Raw genomic sequence first — 16224 nt, forward strand, 5'->3', positions numbered from 1 at the left:
TTTTTTTTCACATTCTTTTAATTTCACTGTTTTTTTCTCCCCCTTTTGCAATTTTGTTGAAATTTTTATTTGTGTGGGAGGAATTGTCCTCACTAGTGCTTGGGCCAGAAAATGACAGACTTGTATAGGCATCCAGGAGTTGGTTAAAGTCGACCTGATATGATTAAAAATTGAGCCAAAATGAGCAAGGAAATGAAGCCTTTGGGAGTTGCTTTTATTTAGATATAACATTCCCTACAGCAGGGTGACAGTTAGCTTTTCACATTTTTATTTGAATGTGAGAGCCAGCCTCAGCCTTGGGTGAGTTAAGATTTGTGTGTGAAATAGCAGGCACTCCACATCCTCCTCCCTCTTATCTCCCCAAGTTGTGCCTTGAGGTCCAAGTCATTGTTGTTGTTCAGTCGCTCAGTTGTGTCTGGCTCTTTGTGACCCCATGGACTGCAGCACACCAGGCCTGCCTCACCATAGCCCAGAGTTTGCCCAAGCTCATGTGCATTGCATCAGTAATGCCATCCAGCCTTCGCATCCTCTTCTCCCTCTGCCCTCAATCTTTCCCAGCATCAGGGACTTCTCCAAAGAGGTGGCTGTTCATATCAGATGACCAAAATACTGGAGCTTCAGCTTCAGCATCAGTCCTTCCAATGAGTATTCAAGGTTGATTTCCTTTTAAGTTGACTGGTTTGATCTCATTGCTGTCCAAGGGACTCTGAGGAGTCTTCTCCAGCACCACAGTTCGAAGGCACCAGTTCTTTGGCATTCTGCCTTCCTTATGGTCCAGGTCTCACAACCATATGTGACCACCGGGAAGACCATAGCCTTGACTATACAGCCCTTTATTGGCAAAGTAACGTCTCTGCTTTTCAGCACACTGCCTAGGTTTGTCATCGCTTTTCTGCCAAAAAGCAATCATCTTCTGATTTCATGACTCCAGTCACCATCCGCAGTGACTTTAGAGCCCAAGAAGAGGAAATCTATCACTGCTTCCACCTTTTCCCCTTCTATTTGCCATGAAGTAATGGGGACGGATGCCATGATCTTAGTTTTTTTTAATATTTAGTTTTAAGCATTTTCACTCTCCTCCTTCACCCTCATCAAGAGGCTCTTTAGTTCCTCTTCATTGTCTTCCATTAGAGTGATATCATCCACATATCTAAGGTTGTTGGTGTTTCTCCAAGACCATCCTCCAAATTATCTGCCCTGATGCCAGGATTAATGTTTGCTGTTCTGCTGAAATGCCCCTGGAGATGAAAACATAGTCCTGGAGACCCATAGTCTGATCGGTGAACATTGTCAGGGTCTCAGCTGGAGCTCAAGGCAGGGCAGACCTGGCCGTTTCTCCCTCTGTCTGCTCCACAGCAAGGCGCCTGCTTGGCCTTGTGCGTGCCCCTCTTCAAGAGGACTTCTCAGCACCTCTTCTCTCTTCTCTGCCAGTTGGTTCCTCTCCTTGGACAGCCTCCTCTCCTTGTCTCCATTCATAAAGCCAGTTGGCCAGGTCAGCTCATGGGTCTCATTCCACTGGGCATCAGTACCATCGGTATGTGGTCCCTGAGCAAGGTTGTCCCCCATCGGTGGCCCTGTTTCTTCCAAGGCCTTGGGCTAAGCTGGAGAGAACGGGAGGACAAATGTTCCTGATGTGCCAGCTGGGGCTACAGGATCGGGTGTGGTCAGCTCTGCTGGCTTTATGGACTGCTCCTGCAGCAGCTTTCCCAGGGGGAGAGTGTTAAAGTCCCCAGAGTCTCCCAAGGTACCTTTTGCTTCTAGAGAGAAAACTCCTCACAGGGCACAGTTACCCTCATAATCCTGTAAATACAAATTGTTGCCTTTGCTTGTAGTAAAGAGCTCGTCTATAGATACTGGGGCCATCTGCTGCTCCGCAGTCGGATCCCGTCATATCTATCAAGGATGTAGCCTGAGGGGCTGTCTCCCTCCTCAGCTCGCATCTATTCACCTTCAGTTGAGCTTTACTAAGAAAGTCTCAGAAGACAGGCTCTGCAGGAGACTTGATTTAGCAAGTTGTACCCTCTTTATAGGCAGTGATTTATATTTTAAACAAAGCAAACAGTTTGCTTTAACAGTGCCTTAAAAGAGTTCTCTGAGGACTTTTCATAAATGTGACTTAAGAGTTCTGATTTTTTTTTTTTTTTAATGCTAGATCTTGTAGATAGAAATGTAACATTACCATAAAGGACAGAAGGTACAAGGGATTTAAATATGTATTTACTCCCTAGTTCTTCTCTTGTTCATCATTTACATCATGAGAATTAATTGTGGATTTGCCTTTCTTTGCATCATGCAGTTCTGCGGGCTCCAGACAGGAGAGCTGCATGGGAGCCCTGCATAGGGGGGTGAGGTCCTCCACCTTTGGACAGAAGGAAGGGGAAAACTGCCCTGATGGGGAAGCTGTGTGGAATTGAGAGGAATGCAGTCCCTGGTTGGAATTTGAGGGCCTGCCTAGCAAGAGACACTTACAGGAGAAATAAGATAACTCTTCTTATTCCAGGAGGGCCAGGCTCCTGGAGCACACCCCAGTGCTTGTCCTATTGACTGATTCTGTGGTAAAATAAAGCTGGGTACAGAGATGAAGGAGACATGAGGCTGAGTTTGCAAGGCCACTGCATCAACAGGTTACCGTGTACCCATGGTTACAGCTTGTGCTCAGAATTCATGGTCCTGTAACAGGTTATTAGGTTAAAAGCCATCCTCAGTCGGTCACGGAACTAAATCCTCTCCCTTGATACTGGCCTGTGATTTCACCATTATTCTAGAGAAACAGAGAAAGTGGCGCTGGGAGTCTGTCGCCTTCCCCGGATGAGATTCCAATCTTTCTAACAAAATCAAGGGCACTTGGAGCTTGATGGGGTTAGTGCTTGCCTCCAAATGGCTTATAATAAACTCACTGAGACACTCAAAGGGAAGTACTCACTTGGTCTAGGGCCTTTTCAGAGGCCTCAAGATTTGATTACAAAGATTCTGTTCCTTTGAATTTTTTTTTTTTTTAAACAGCCCTGGCCACCTGACTTCTAAGGGAAAACCGGAGTGGGAGTAGTGTGCTCTCAGAGTGAATCATTTGGGTTCATCACTCCTGTTGTTATTTTGATGAATGACTTTAAAGTCTAGGGTTTAAGTTACTTTAAGCACAGTACTATAGACTTTCCCACAGAATCCCACAGTTGCTGATACAGAGGGGAAAAAATTGTGGACTATTTCCTCTTTGGCTTCTCACCCCTGCCCGCTCTGTTTAATATTCAATTAAGCCATTCCGTGCAGATGTGCCAGTGCCCTACTGCTTTACATGGATCTCCACAGTCCATGCTTCTCCATTAGGTGTCAGAATCTTTGTCCAGCTCATTCAGTAGTTCACTTCACACCACTCAGGAGGTGATTGAGCATGCCAAATACTGCATAAAACCCCAGGCTGGGGCGTTGTCCCAGGCCTGCCAAAGTGCTGGCAGGCCCCAGCCTGACTGGACTCTCACTTAGCCTCAGTCAGTCATGGAGACTGAGACTTCCGTCCAGCAAACTGGGAAAAAATGTTATAAAATTCCTAATGGAAATATGTACTTTAAGGTATCATTCAAGATGCTCGTTTAGTATCAGTAAAAAAAAAAAAAAAAACTTTTGTGCCTGCCTTTCAGAATATCAGGAAGAAGTCAGCGACTCATTAAACAGAAATCATGTAGCTCCCTGGAGGGAAATGAGGCAATGAGGCTGTGTTGAGGTCCCTGATGTCCCCCAGTCTTCGTTCTTTTAGGTGGAATTGAGACATCACTTGCCTCCAGCCCATCTTCTGACTGCTGCATAGTATACTGGTATCCCTCACAGGACAGGGACGGGAGGGAACCAAATCTGTCTTCTTACTGCTTGTTTCTAACTAAAAAGGTTGGTGGAAAAAAAATGTAAAACCACTACCTAGAATGTTGTGAACATTAATTTCAGATGATCTGTACTTCTCCTTGCCTTGTGACTGGCTCTAATTGAGGATCTGGCCAAACAGGCCCCGTGTATTGGTGTGTCCACCTTAGTTCCCTTCAGCTCTTACAGCCCTGCACGTGCCAGGCTGTGCTTGGAGCTGGGGATGGCCACGGTAATCAAGTCCCCATCCATTCAGAAGTCTCGGTGGGATCTATCTTTTTTTGTCCAGAACCACCTTAGTAGAAATACTATCAGTTCTAAATTGCTAGCCCAGGAAAGGAGGAAACTTTTTCTGTCCTAACCTTGATTTTTGAAATAGCTTCCATGTGGCCTCTCTGGGGAATCTCGTTTAGCACCCACCTAGTTTAGCAAAGGTTTGAACAAGCAGGTCCTTTGCTTCCGTCTCCTGTACCAGCCCCCTGCCCACATCCTCTGTCCCAGCTCCACGTGCCTGGATTCAGACTCAGGGGCCTCTAATAGGCATTCAGCCTGAAAGAAGGTAGAGGGGAGTGTCTCCTGGGGTCAGAGAGACCAAGGCTGATCCTTGAAAGAAGGAAACTTGTGGAGCTGCACAGTTTGCAGGGAAATGTTGAGAAGAAGGGGGTGGATGTTTGATTCACTCTTAACAGTAGTAAAGGTCAAATCTTAAAAAATAAAGGTTGAGGGATGGGCAGAAACCCAGCACTGCATTGGCACACTATCTATCCTCCCTGTTGCCTTTGCCTTTGGGATCCTTAAGATTCTGGGGAGGATGAAAGAGTTGCCTCAGACAGTAGCTTCTGTTTGAGCAGGAAGTGGCAGAGCCATGATCCCAGAGGGGACTTCTAACAGAGAAACAGACACATTGTATAGCCTCTTGGGTGGCCCCAGCAGAGCCAGCCTAGGCCCCTTCACCAGGCCCCCTGCATCAGATTTAGCCAATAAAAATACAGGCTACCTCGTCATATTTGAATTTCAGATAAACAACGAATAGTTCTCTAAGTTTGTCCCAGTTTTATCTGGCTACCCTATTCAGGCTTGCCTCTGCTGGCATCTGCTGTGCAGAGGCTTCCAGGCTTGGCACAGGCTGCCGGGAGCTCTCCAGCTAAATTGATTGCCCTGATTTGTTGCACTGTTTGTGCCTCTGTGGGCAGCGGAAATGACAGCTACGCAGTTACTTGAGAAAGGGCGTGCATGCGTGCTAAGTCACTTCAGTCATGTCCAACTCTGACCCCATGGACTGTAGCTCACCAGGCTCCTCTATCCATGGGATGCTCCAGACAAGAATACTGGAGTGGGTTGCCGTTTCCTCCAGGGGATCTTCCCCACCCAGGGGTCGAACCCACATCTCTGACATCTGCATTGGCAGGTGGATTCTTATATCATTGCACCACCTGAGAAAGGGCGGAAACAAGAATTCAGTTCTGAAGAGCCCGGCTGACAGTCGGATGTGTGTGGGCCCCCCTTGACCTCAGCTGCTAGCCTCTACTGGGTATTCTTCCACCAGGAATTTCAAGTGTGTATTTTATAAAGGGCTCAAAGAGGCAAAGTACAGCCTTTGCTCAGTTGATCAGTAGCTGATGAGAAATGCACGGGGGGAGAATGTTTTGCCTTGTTTAGTTGGCTGATCATTTTCCTTTCGTCTTTGCTTTGCTGACACTGTCAGTCTGTGTGGTGTTTGTTGGGGGAAGGGACGGGTTGGGAGAGAGTTGGTGTGTGTGTTCTCATGCTCCTTCCAGTAACTTCTGCATTTACTGTGTTTAGGATGGTTCCTTCATCACCACCCCTGTGTGTAGCCAGTAAATTTCCGGAATTTTGCCCCCTTTGTTCATTCCTTCAGTGGAGCAGGAACCATTCTCAGGCTCCCTTCCTGGGGATGTCCTTAGCTGAGGCGCAGCCTGGGGCTCCTCAGAAGGCAGCCGAAATGCCTCTTCCCCGTCTCTGGGGTGACCTCGCCAGGCCCCTCCTCTACTCCCTGCAAGGAGTGCTGAGGCCTGCCGGGCCCCTGGATCTGCGAAGCCCCCAGGGGTTTCTGTAAGTACAGGACTTGCAGCTCCGAGGTCTGGCTGTCCCCCCACCAGCTTTGGAGTTAAGTCCCCTGGCTAGGGGTCTGAGGAGGGTCAAGCTGGAAGTGTGGTGGGGACCTAGACCATCCAGAGCATATGGGTGGTGACCCACGTGTGGCATGCATTCTGGGGCTGGGAGCTGTTGAAAGTCTGTGACCATTGGTGTTGGGTGCTCAGTGGAAAGAATTTTAAATGGGGGTTGAGAGCCAGTTATTGGCCTTGGGGGAGGGGATACAAGATGGGTCTGGTGAGGGGAGAGACTTGGGCCTGGTCATGGGACAGGTGTCTCCTACTTTCTCGAGCAATATCTGGCTGTGTTTCTGACCTGGAGGGGTTTTCAGGGTCTGGAGGCTGGGCTTCTGTCTGGGGATGTGCAAATGGCTAAGGAGGTCGGGGTCTTCATCTCTATACCTGGCCCTAACGAGAAGCCCTGGAGAGACGGGCTCCAGCTGCCTTGTGGCCGGAATGTTCTCTCCTTGAAGGGGCCACAGGAAGAGCTGCAGCCCACTCCCTTTGCCTGGGGGCCCTCAGCTTGTTCTGGTCCCCGCGTCCTAGGGGAGCCCACTTCGTGATGAGTCACCTGGAAATCTGGGCCTCATACAAGTGCCCCTGACCCTGTGTAGGGTTCCGTGCTCTCTTCTGGGCTCTGCAGCACCTCCTGGAGGGGGTGCTGGCGAGGAGCAGGGCCAGGTGAAGAGCTGGCCGCTGCTGTGAAGTATAGCCCTGTTCATCCAAGTCTCGGAACTGGAGGCTTTTCAGTGGAGTCCTCAGTTAAAATATTTCTAAAAGCCACCCAGGTGGCAAGGAAAGAGGACCAGGTTAGGGCCACTGGTCCCCCCCGGGGCGGGGCCCCAGGTCTCCATAGAAGCCCCGGGGAGCGCAGGGAAGCAGGAGGACTGACGGTGGGCCGCGAGGCCCGGAGCTGGGGCTGCACGCGGCGGCGCTGCCTTGGCTGGGAAGACCTTTTCCTTGGGGAGGTCGGCTGGCAAGTTTCCTCGGCTGCTGCAGATGCCTCGCTCTCCTACAGGGCCAGCCTGATGTTCAGAGCTTGAAGGCTCTCCAAGCACAGAGCCCTAGATGAAACAAGCCCACCAGGCCTCAAGACCCAGCATTTTCAAGAAACATATATCTTGGAGGTGGCCAGAAAGCTGGGCTAAAATCCTCCTTTCACAATCTGGTAATCATGTGACTGAGGTCAGATTATTGACTGCTGCAAACTAGATTGCTCAGGTATAAAGCAGGGGTCCAATTGCTATTCCATCAGGCTAATGAGAAGGTGAAGTTAATTTCTAGAAATCACTGACCTATTGCCTGACACACTCTGGGCCTCAAGGTTAATTTTGGCCACTCTGCTACTAACCTTTAGTTGGGGCTCTGAAGCTAGGGGCTCCTCTACCATTTGGCTTCTGCCCTTCACAACAGGTTTTTCACATGGGTGCAGGGTGGAATCAGTTATCCCCAAGCCGGTGATAGCTTTTTTTTTTTTTTGCAAGAAGACAGGCTTAAAATTAGTAAGCCAAAAATTTGCTACTAGGGGACAGACATTGGCATGTCAAGTTCAACTTGTGATTTCTGTTGATTCAGTGACTGCTAAATGGATAACACAATTCAACGAATGTTTGAGCATCTGTGCTGTTTCAGGCATTATTCTAGGTGCTGGAGACACAGAGCTGAGATGAATCGACATGCCTGCCCTCAAGGAGCTTACCTTTTATTGAGGTGAGACCTACAGGAAAGGGCCTCTTCTGCCCCCACTCCCTACCCCCACCCTATGCTAACTCGAGCTTAAAGCCCTTCAGCACCTACCAGGGACCTGGGGCTAAGAGCTTTGTGGTGATTTTTGAGACTGATTTGCAGCCCCTCTTGCATAACTGCATGGTGTGGTTAGGGAAAGAGAGGTAGTTGTGTGCACCCACAGACATCATAATAGAACAGGAAGCCTTTTGGAAATGCCACAAGAAAGGGCCAAAGATCAGAGGCAGGGTTTCCTGTGGCCGGGGGATGCAGGAGCCATCTGCATGACCAGGATCCAAACCCACAGACTTGGGGGGGCTGTGTGGGGGCGGGGGACGGCACTGTTCGGGGTGGCCATCCTGCCAGCCCAGAATGGTAACAATGAGCTCCACTCCAGCTCCCCCTGGGGCCCCAGCATCTCCTGCTACTGTTAATCTCTCTTGTGACCTTGAAGCTGGGGAGACAGCAGGACTCAGGGGAGTTGAGGGCTTCTGAAGCCAGGTGGGGAGACCTGCCAGAGGTCGCAGGCCTTATGTTCAGCCCTTCCTGGCAGAGCAGAAACCTGATTGTGGGGCATCCACCTTGTCCAACAGGTGAGTATGTGGGGTTTGCACCTGGGGTGTGTGGTCCCTCAGGCAGAGCAATGAGGGACGGTCTGGTAGGGGGACACACTCACCTGTACAAATCAGTAACTACAGCTGTCTGTTGGTCTTAGGCAGGGAACCCAAGCAAAGGGCTGATAGCCTACTTATGTATTCATGAATCTACCCAGGAAAAGAAAACATTTTAAAATCCGTTTACAACGTGAAAGATTATTTTTAAGAAACCCTAATTCAGCATTATCTTTATCAAGAAAAGCCAGATTTTGTGCTGTGCACAGCCTTAGTCAACACATCTTTCTGTGGCTTTCGGCCCCAGCACTGCCATTCGCAACCCTGGCTACATAGAATCACCTGGGGAGCTTTCAAAAACACTGATTTCCAAGCCCCTACCCACTGAGTTTCTGACATAATTGGTCTCTGGAGGGGCCCAGGTACTGATTGGGTTGTTAAAGCTCCCCAGGTGATTTTCATGTCCTGAGTCAAGAACAGGGTCAAGACCTTTGCTCTGACTGGAAGCAGGGGGTGAAGGAGGCCTCTGGGCCCCTCTAAATGTGGACTCCCCCCTCCCCACTCCTCAAGGAAGGCTATCAATAAATCATAGAGTGTCAGAGATGCACTAAACAGGAAGATGAAAATTCTAACTAGTTAGGAAAAACACGTGCCATACCTACGGCCCCTTGAGTCAGCTAGCCCACTGTGTACCCACCAGTGTCAAAGCCAGTTGTCCAGGATGGTTCTTGATGGTGGTGGTTCATCAGTTAAAAATGGCACCAGTTGAAGTGCGTTATTGTTGGGGTGGGTGGCAGGGGGGTGAAAGGATCAGAGGGGACGGCAGTGTCCCATTTCCCAGTAAATCACAAGTGTTTGACAGCTCTGGTTGAATCCCTGGGCCCTCATCCAGGGTTCTATTTCCCAGTGCCCCCTGCCCCAAGCCTCCCGTGCCCACCTGTGGCGGGCACTGGTCTTACCAGGCTCACTAGGAGCCTCTCCAGTGTGCTCAGTGCTGCTGCTGACTAAGCTTCCAGGGAGTGAGGGCCCGAGGTCCGCTCCACATGCAGCCCTCAAACTTCCTGCTGGGGGGCTCCATACCCGGGGGACCTGCACCAGGCCTGAGGGACCCCATCTGGAGAACAGACTCCCCTTGCACCCAGCCTCAAAGCAAGTGTCATCTTGCCTCTGAACCCTGGGTAACCACCCGCAGAAGAGCCTTTGGGATACATATTAAGGAGGTCAGTAGCTTATTTCTAGTCTCTGGTAAAGGCGCAAAGAGATGACAGGAGTCTCCCTGGGCTTCTAGGATCCTCTGTTTGCTCTGCTGAAGCTTGAGTTCTGATGAATGCAAACCACCAAAGCCAACTCTCTTTGGGTTTCCACCTTCTGATCCTGAGCACCTCTTCCCCTCAACTCCTCCTAATGCCCTGTTTTGTTTGTTAATAAATTTTAGCACCTGCCCTTACTAAAAAGCATTCCCTTAAATAGTCAAGGGTGAGTTGGTTTCCCCCCACCTTTCTTTTCTGGTAGCTAAAGAGCTGGAGGAGGGGTGGGGGGCAAAATACATATATATATATATATTTGCAGAACTTTATTAATGTCTTCTGAAATGCTTCTTTCACAAGTTCCCTCTCTTGATCATCAAAACACTCATTGACTGAGAAGAGTTACCCACTTGACAGATGATGAAACTAAGGCACGCAGGCCTGAGGCCGTGAGGTAGGTGGTGCAGAGCCAGGCAGCCCCGGCCTCCTTTGACTCCTTCCCCCTCTCCCCATGTGTCTGAGGCCGTGAGGTAGGTAGTGCAGAGCCAGGCAGCCCCAGCCTCCTTTGCCTCCTATCCTTCCCCCTCTCCCCATGGGTCTATGGCTGGGCCCAGCTTGGGGGAGGTGGTGGGAGGGAACCTGAGCTTGTGCAGCGGTTCCATGATTCTAGGGCCCCTGGTCCCAGCTCCAGGATCAGGTCCTCTGAGAGACTCCTAAGCGTCAAAAGACGCCACTGAAGAGGATTCCAATGAGAAATGCACCCGTGGAATTCAAGATGGAGCACAATGACCACGTGTCTCATCTATTGCTTTTAAGAAAGGTACAAAGGTTTATAGGAAAGTTAGAAAAACTGAAGTTGTGTTTAAAAGTGAAAGGCTAGGGGTAGGAAAAACAATGGGATTTGTCTCTTGGAGAGCACATTGGCAGAGTCATTGGTTGAAGACCGAGTGGTCACATGCCTGTGACTACAGGACCAAGTTTCTATTCGAATCACTGCTTCAGTTTGTGTTGATGCAGCAGGAATGCGCTCAAGCCATTCTCGTTTGGGCAGCTTTTCCAAGCTTGGGTTGGGGGGGATAATGGGTTGAGGGAGATTTATTTTCTTTATGAGGAAAGAGAGGGGGGAGAAAATGACATCTCACTCTTTATCAGATAGTGACTACTGATTATAGTTCTAGTTTTTGCCTTGGCTGCCAGGAAGCTCCAGGCTAACATGGCACTCTCCCTCCTTAAATGATTGCTTTTCTCTAACTGGTATTTCATACGTCCCACTCCATCATCACCCCAGCCAGAGAAAGGCATCCCTTCTATGAAGCCTTGTAGTGTGCTATCCAGGGGTTTATGCCTTTATGCCTCTGTTTGTGGCTGTTTCCTCCTCTGATGAACTGTGTGATACTCGAGAGCAGTATCTCTGTGTACCCTCCAAAATAGCTGGCCTGAGTCTAATACATCATTAATACCTGCCATTACTTGTGGAGTGAATGTTGGCTAAATAGATTTTTTTTTTTTTTAAGTAAGTCTAACCATGAAGAAAAAGGAACCAGGAGTTGTTCCTTTAATACTGAAACTATCTTAATCATCAAACATGTTTCCCTTTTGCTTTAGCTGCCAGTAGCTTCAAGATAATTCAGTGTTCAACTGCTATTACGCTGTCTGGATAGAAGGACCAGAATTACAGTAGACACACTTAAGTTATTTGCAAGGCTCAAGAGAAACCCCAGTTTTCGTGGTTCTGGTTGCTGGAGAGGTTGCAGTCAGCCTGTGGCTTCCAGACCTTTCTGGTGCCTGACACCTCTGCTGTTGCTCTGCCTCCTGTTTGTCCCCACTTCCTCACCTCAAGTCTGTGCACCCCCTGGGGGGCAGGGACCCAGCCTCCTTTGTTGGCAGCCCTAGGCATCTGCATGGCACTGGTCCAGGGCAGCCATGGCTCAGGGAGGGCGTTTGCACAGGCCCGTCATCGCTGCCTTGAAGCCTCGGAGCACCAGCCAGAGGAGGAAGCGCGCCCGAGTTCTGGTATCGTTGCTGCAGCTGGTGTTGTGAATCAGGCCGACGAGCAGCGCATCCTCTTACCCGGCTATTTCACGACACCAGGGTTGCATCATACCCATCCTCTCCAGGCGAGCCTCGTGGGACCTGGGCGGACGGGGACATGGGGGTGGGGTGGGGGCGGACAGGCTGTGTGTGAAAGATTGTTCTCTTTAACTCACTGGGTCTCAGTCTGACTGCCCCTCAGGACCACCTGGAGAGCTTTCCGAGAATACTGATGCCAACCCCTCACCCACTTTGGGCCCCAGGCCCATAGAATCCCCAGTGGGGGCCACAGAGTCAGCATCTGGTCAGAGGCTCAGTGAGACTGAAGTGTGTGTGCAGTCAAGGGTTCGGAGCTGGGCAGCTGTCTGTTCTTGCCTAACTGTTGCCATAACCCCTCCTGGCTCTCCCTGGCCCTGTTTTTCTTCCTGGCACTGCTCACACACCATTCATTATGCCCCCCACCAGCTTTCCAGAAGCAGGTGAACATTGATTTCCCAAGGACGAAGGCCAGGCTCCTACCCTGGCGTTCAAGTCCTCCTTACCGGGTTTCCCTACTCAGAAATGACACCACCTTTCCCACACGGAGTCCTCCCTGTTCCTACATGAATCCGTGTGCTGGTTCTGTCGGCTTTGCCTTGAGCGTGTGTCTCGACTCCCAGTGCTTCTCATGACCTTGTCATCCACAGCTACTGCCCAGCCACTTTCCTGTACCCACAGTGGCCCCACTGGGCTAACTCTGCTTCCCTACATCCAGTCTCCACACAATGGCCAAAGTGACGTTTGAGAAGTATAAATCTGCTCATCACAGAACATGAAGCTTCTAACCCCAGCTTTTAAGGCCTGGTGTCCCCGCTTCCATGTCTCAAACCCATCTCCTCGGTTCCTTGGCTCCTGCCATCCTAGGCTCCTCGCCATCTGGAAGCCCCAACCACACTCCTCCCAGGGCCTTTGCACATGATCTCTCCTCTGTCTGGAACCCCTGTGCTCACATCTGCTCACTTACGGGTGGCTCCCCGTTACTGTTGGAGCTCAGCTCAAATTTCTCATTCTCAGAGAAGCCTAAATGCCCCTCCTTTAGAAAAACAACAACAAAAAAAATGTTCTCTTCATAACACTTACCACTGAATGTACTGTAATGATTGCTTGTGTACTGCTTGTCTGTCTCTCCCACTAGAATGTGAGCTCCAGGAGGGCAGGGCCTTTGTCTTGTTCCCTGTGGTACCTCCTTTGCCTAGCACATGGCATGGTATGCAGTAGGCACTCAATAAATGTGTGTGACTGGAGAAATAATCGGACCCCTTTCAGCCTCATTTACCACCCCTTATCCCCTCCGCCTCCCCCCAGTTCCACGAGCTCTAATCCCACGGGCTGGTCCCTTCCACCGATCACGCTTTCCTGGGTCCCACGTCCCTGAACCCCCTCCATCCCTGCCTACATCTCCCCTCCCAGCTCCCCTCTCTTCCGGGGCAGCCTCCCTGTTCTACCAGCCGGTTGCTGCATCTCCTTGCTGGTTCGTCTGCCAGGCTAGGCTGTGAATGCAGGTTCTGGTGCATAAAGACTGAGGCGCCTCTGAGGCCGTGAAGACACAGGCCCTCCTGCCTCCCTGTCTCAGCCCCCTGTGCCCAGGGAGTTTCCCAGCAGTGGGTCTTTCCTGTTCCTTTGTTGGCCCATTCTGCCTCCTCCGAGAAGCAGGAGAGGACAGGGGCCCCTGGGTGAGTGAGAGCCGCACTGGCGTTGGTGTCGCTTCCACGTGGCTACTGATGGCAAAGGTTCAACAAGACCAGGCAACCTGCTCAGAGCCCCGGATCAACTGACGACTGAGAAGGGAGCCTGACGGCCCCCGCGGCCACATCCCAGGGCTTTGCTCAGGGGTCCTGTGACTCCCTCTCCCAGGTCTCAGACCCCTGGAAGGCAGGAGTCGTGTGTGACCATGCTGTGCCCCCATCAAGAAGAGTGCCCCTGTGAACATTTCTCAAAGTGATAGATGCCCACTCAAGGGTAGGAAGCCCCCTTCTTGGTGGGTGGGTCGGGGGGTCTGTGACTTGGGGCACAGAGTTCCGACAGTCCCTTCAATTCTCCGACTGATACGCCTTTCGAGGGGTCCTGCTTAAATCCCACCCCACCCCACCCTAGAGAGATGTAGGGATGGGGGAGGGCAATGGGGAAGGCTTCTTGAAACAGCAAATGCTTCCAGTGCTGGGAGGAACCTCGCAGCTGACCCAGGCCTGGGAATGGCAAAGGGGAGAGGAAGTGGTTTTCTCAAGGTCACCCAGCAAAGCGGTGGCCCCTCACTCGGCATGGGCCCCCGGTGCTGCTGGAATCCGGCCACTTCCTCTCCTGAGATCTTAATCAGGAATTTTCCACAGCTGCTCCGGGGACAGTGTGAGGGGGTGTTGGACAGCTGTGATTTTCACCAGTCAAGTGGCAGTTTAATCAGCCTCTCTTGATGGAGAGGCCGATAAGATCTGTAAGCGCTGCCCTGAGGCCCTATGGGAGGGAAGGAGGAATTAGCGGGTCGGGTGGGGGCTGCAGGGAAGGTGGAAAACTGACCCGGAGTCCTGGCCCTGGAGTCCTCACCACGGAGCCTTCACCCCGCTGGCAGCTGGCGTGGGGAGGAGACAGGCAGCAGGACAGAAGCAAAGTGGGCCACGGGCTGCTGTGGAGACAAAGCCTCAGCTGACCCCAGGGACCTCTGGAGCTGGGGTGGGCCTTTGCAGCCGGGGGCAGGGCACCAGGCCTCTGCATCCCACACCCATCATTGGAGGAGAGCTCCACGGGGGAGTTTAGCCATAGGCAAGGCTATTCCCATAGGGGCAGATGCCGAGACTCCTCCCAGCAGCTGGGGGATGTCCTTTTCTGGCAGAGCATCATCCACCACACTAACTCATCTCTTCAAACCCTGAGCTACTTCTGTTTCATCCTCTATGACTCAAAGTTCAGCTCCCCACCCTGCCTTGGCTTCTGTGTCTCTGGTGACCAGACTGATGCCCTCATGGCCACTGTGCATTCAAAGGTTGACCTCAGGAATGCTGGCAAAACAAGCCTGCCTGGCCCGCTGCCTGCCGTGGGAGCTGGTTGCTCATGGGCTGGCCCAGGGTAGGGGGTGAGGGCTGGCTCCTTGGGCTCCATACCCCAGTGGCCCTATAAGCAGTGTGCGTGGGGTCGGTGTCCACGAGTCTTGCAGCCACAAGCCCCAGGGGCTCATTGGTCCCCTGGTAACTGCAGATAACACCTGGGACCTGCTGAACTCTGCTTAGGGCTGCTGGTACCTAAGGGCGTAAACATTCTGAGATACCTCTGGGAGGACGTATTAGACTCGGGTCTGAGTAAGAGAGACTAACCTTTTATATATGTGTGTGTGTATTGTTTTAAATGGGGCTTTGCAGGTGGCACAGCAGTAAGGACTCTGCCTGCCAATGCAGATTCAAGAGATGGAGGTTTGATCCCTGGGTTGGGAAGATCCCCTCAAGTAGGAAATGGCAACCCATTCTAGTATTCTTGCCTGGAAAATCCCATAAAGAGAGGAGCCTAGTGGGCTATAGGCCAAGGGGTCGCAAAGAGTTGGACACGACTGAGTGAGCACACACACACAGTTTTAAATGTCACACCACTCAGCTATTCAAAATGCTAAGTAAATAAAACTGACACAAGTTTCTGAGGGTCATCAGGCTGTCTCTGGGGTCCCTCATAGTGTCCCTATGGGTCCACTCCTTCCTGGGATTCAGCTGCAGATGTCTGCTGCCCCCAGACTCAGGAGAGCCTCCCTAGGACCCAGGGACTGCGCCAGCCCCGGCTCCCAGTCCAAGGCCAGTTGCTATCTCTGTGATCAAATGGTGGGCAGGACAGCAATGGGCACGTGCTCTGCCTCCCACCCTGTCCAGGGACCTTGCTGACCAGCTGTGGGCGGTTTGGGCCAACCTCCCCGTCTCCTCCCTGCTGTGGACCCAGCCTATAAAGCCACCCTGTGTGTCCCCGTCGACCCTGGACCCCTCCCCTGACGCCCAGAGCCCACGATGGCAGAGCTGCCAGTGTCGGAGGCGCCCAGGGACCCTGCTCTGTGCAGTGGGCGCTTCACCATCAGCACATTGCTGGGGGGCGAAGAACCCCCCCCACCGGCCGCCTATGACAGCAGCCACCCCAGCCACCTGACCCACGGCAATACCTTCTACAATCGCACCTTTGGCTACAACACTATCGATGTGGTGCCCGCCTACGAGCACTATGCCAACAGCGCCCTGCCTGGTGAGCCCCGAAAGGTCCGGCCCACGCTGGCCGACCTGCACTCCTTCCTTAAGGTAAACACCATCCCAGAGGAGCAGACCTTCCTGCTGTGTGACCTCGACCGGTTACCTAACCTCTCTAAGCCTCAGCTCTGTCATCTGTGTCATAGGGACACAGAGGGGTCTCCATGGAAGACAAGAACGGTCTTCCTCGTGGGCTGAGAGGCCCATGTGAAATGTGGGCATGGGAGCTGTAAGCCTCTGGGCACATGTTGTAATGTTTATTGCCCAGTCTTTGGCAACCCAGGCAAGCAATCTAGGGTTTCCCAGAGAAGTAATGAATTCCCAGTAGTTTAGAGAGGTTTAACACACCTAAAGGAGATGAGGAAAGAGGGGTAGGGAGGGTCTGCAGCAGAGAGGGGGC

General features: G+C 51.6%; 1 protein-coding gene across 2 annotated transcripts in view; it reads left to right on the forward strand.

Moving 5' to 3' along the window:
• The first annotated feature begins 15378 nt into the window (after nt 1-15378).
• The window catches only part of SLC12A3 (solute carrier family 12 member 3), a 39824-nt gene continuing 38978 nt past the window's right edge, over nt 15379-16224 (forward strand). Inside the window, exon 1 of one of the 2 annotated variants that reach the window (XM_061387273.1) lies at nt 15379-15875. In XM_061387273.1, the coding sequence (XP_061243257.1) occupies nt 15594-15875 (282 nt within the window). In that variant the 5' untranslated portion in view covers nt 15379-15593. The remainder of the gene's footprint in view (nt 15876-16224) is intronic. The other variant, XM_061387272.1, reaches the window with a different exon arrangement.

This window comes from Bos javanicus, chromosome 18, assembly GCF_032452875.1.
Source record: "Bos javanicus breed banteng chromosome 18, ARS-OSU_banteng_1.0, whole genome shotgun sequence".
NCBI classification, from domain to species: domain Eukaryota; kingdom Metazoa; phylum Chordata; class Mammalia; order Artiodactyla; family Bovidae; genus Bos; species Bos javanicus.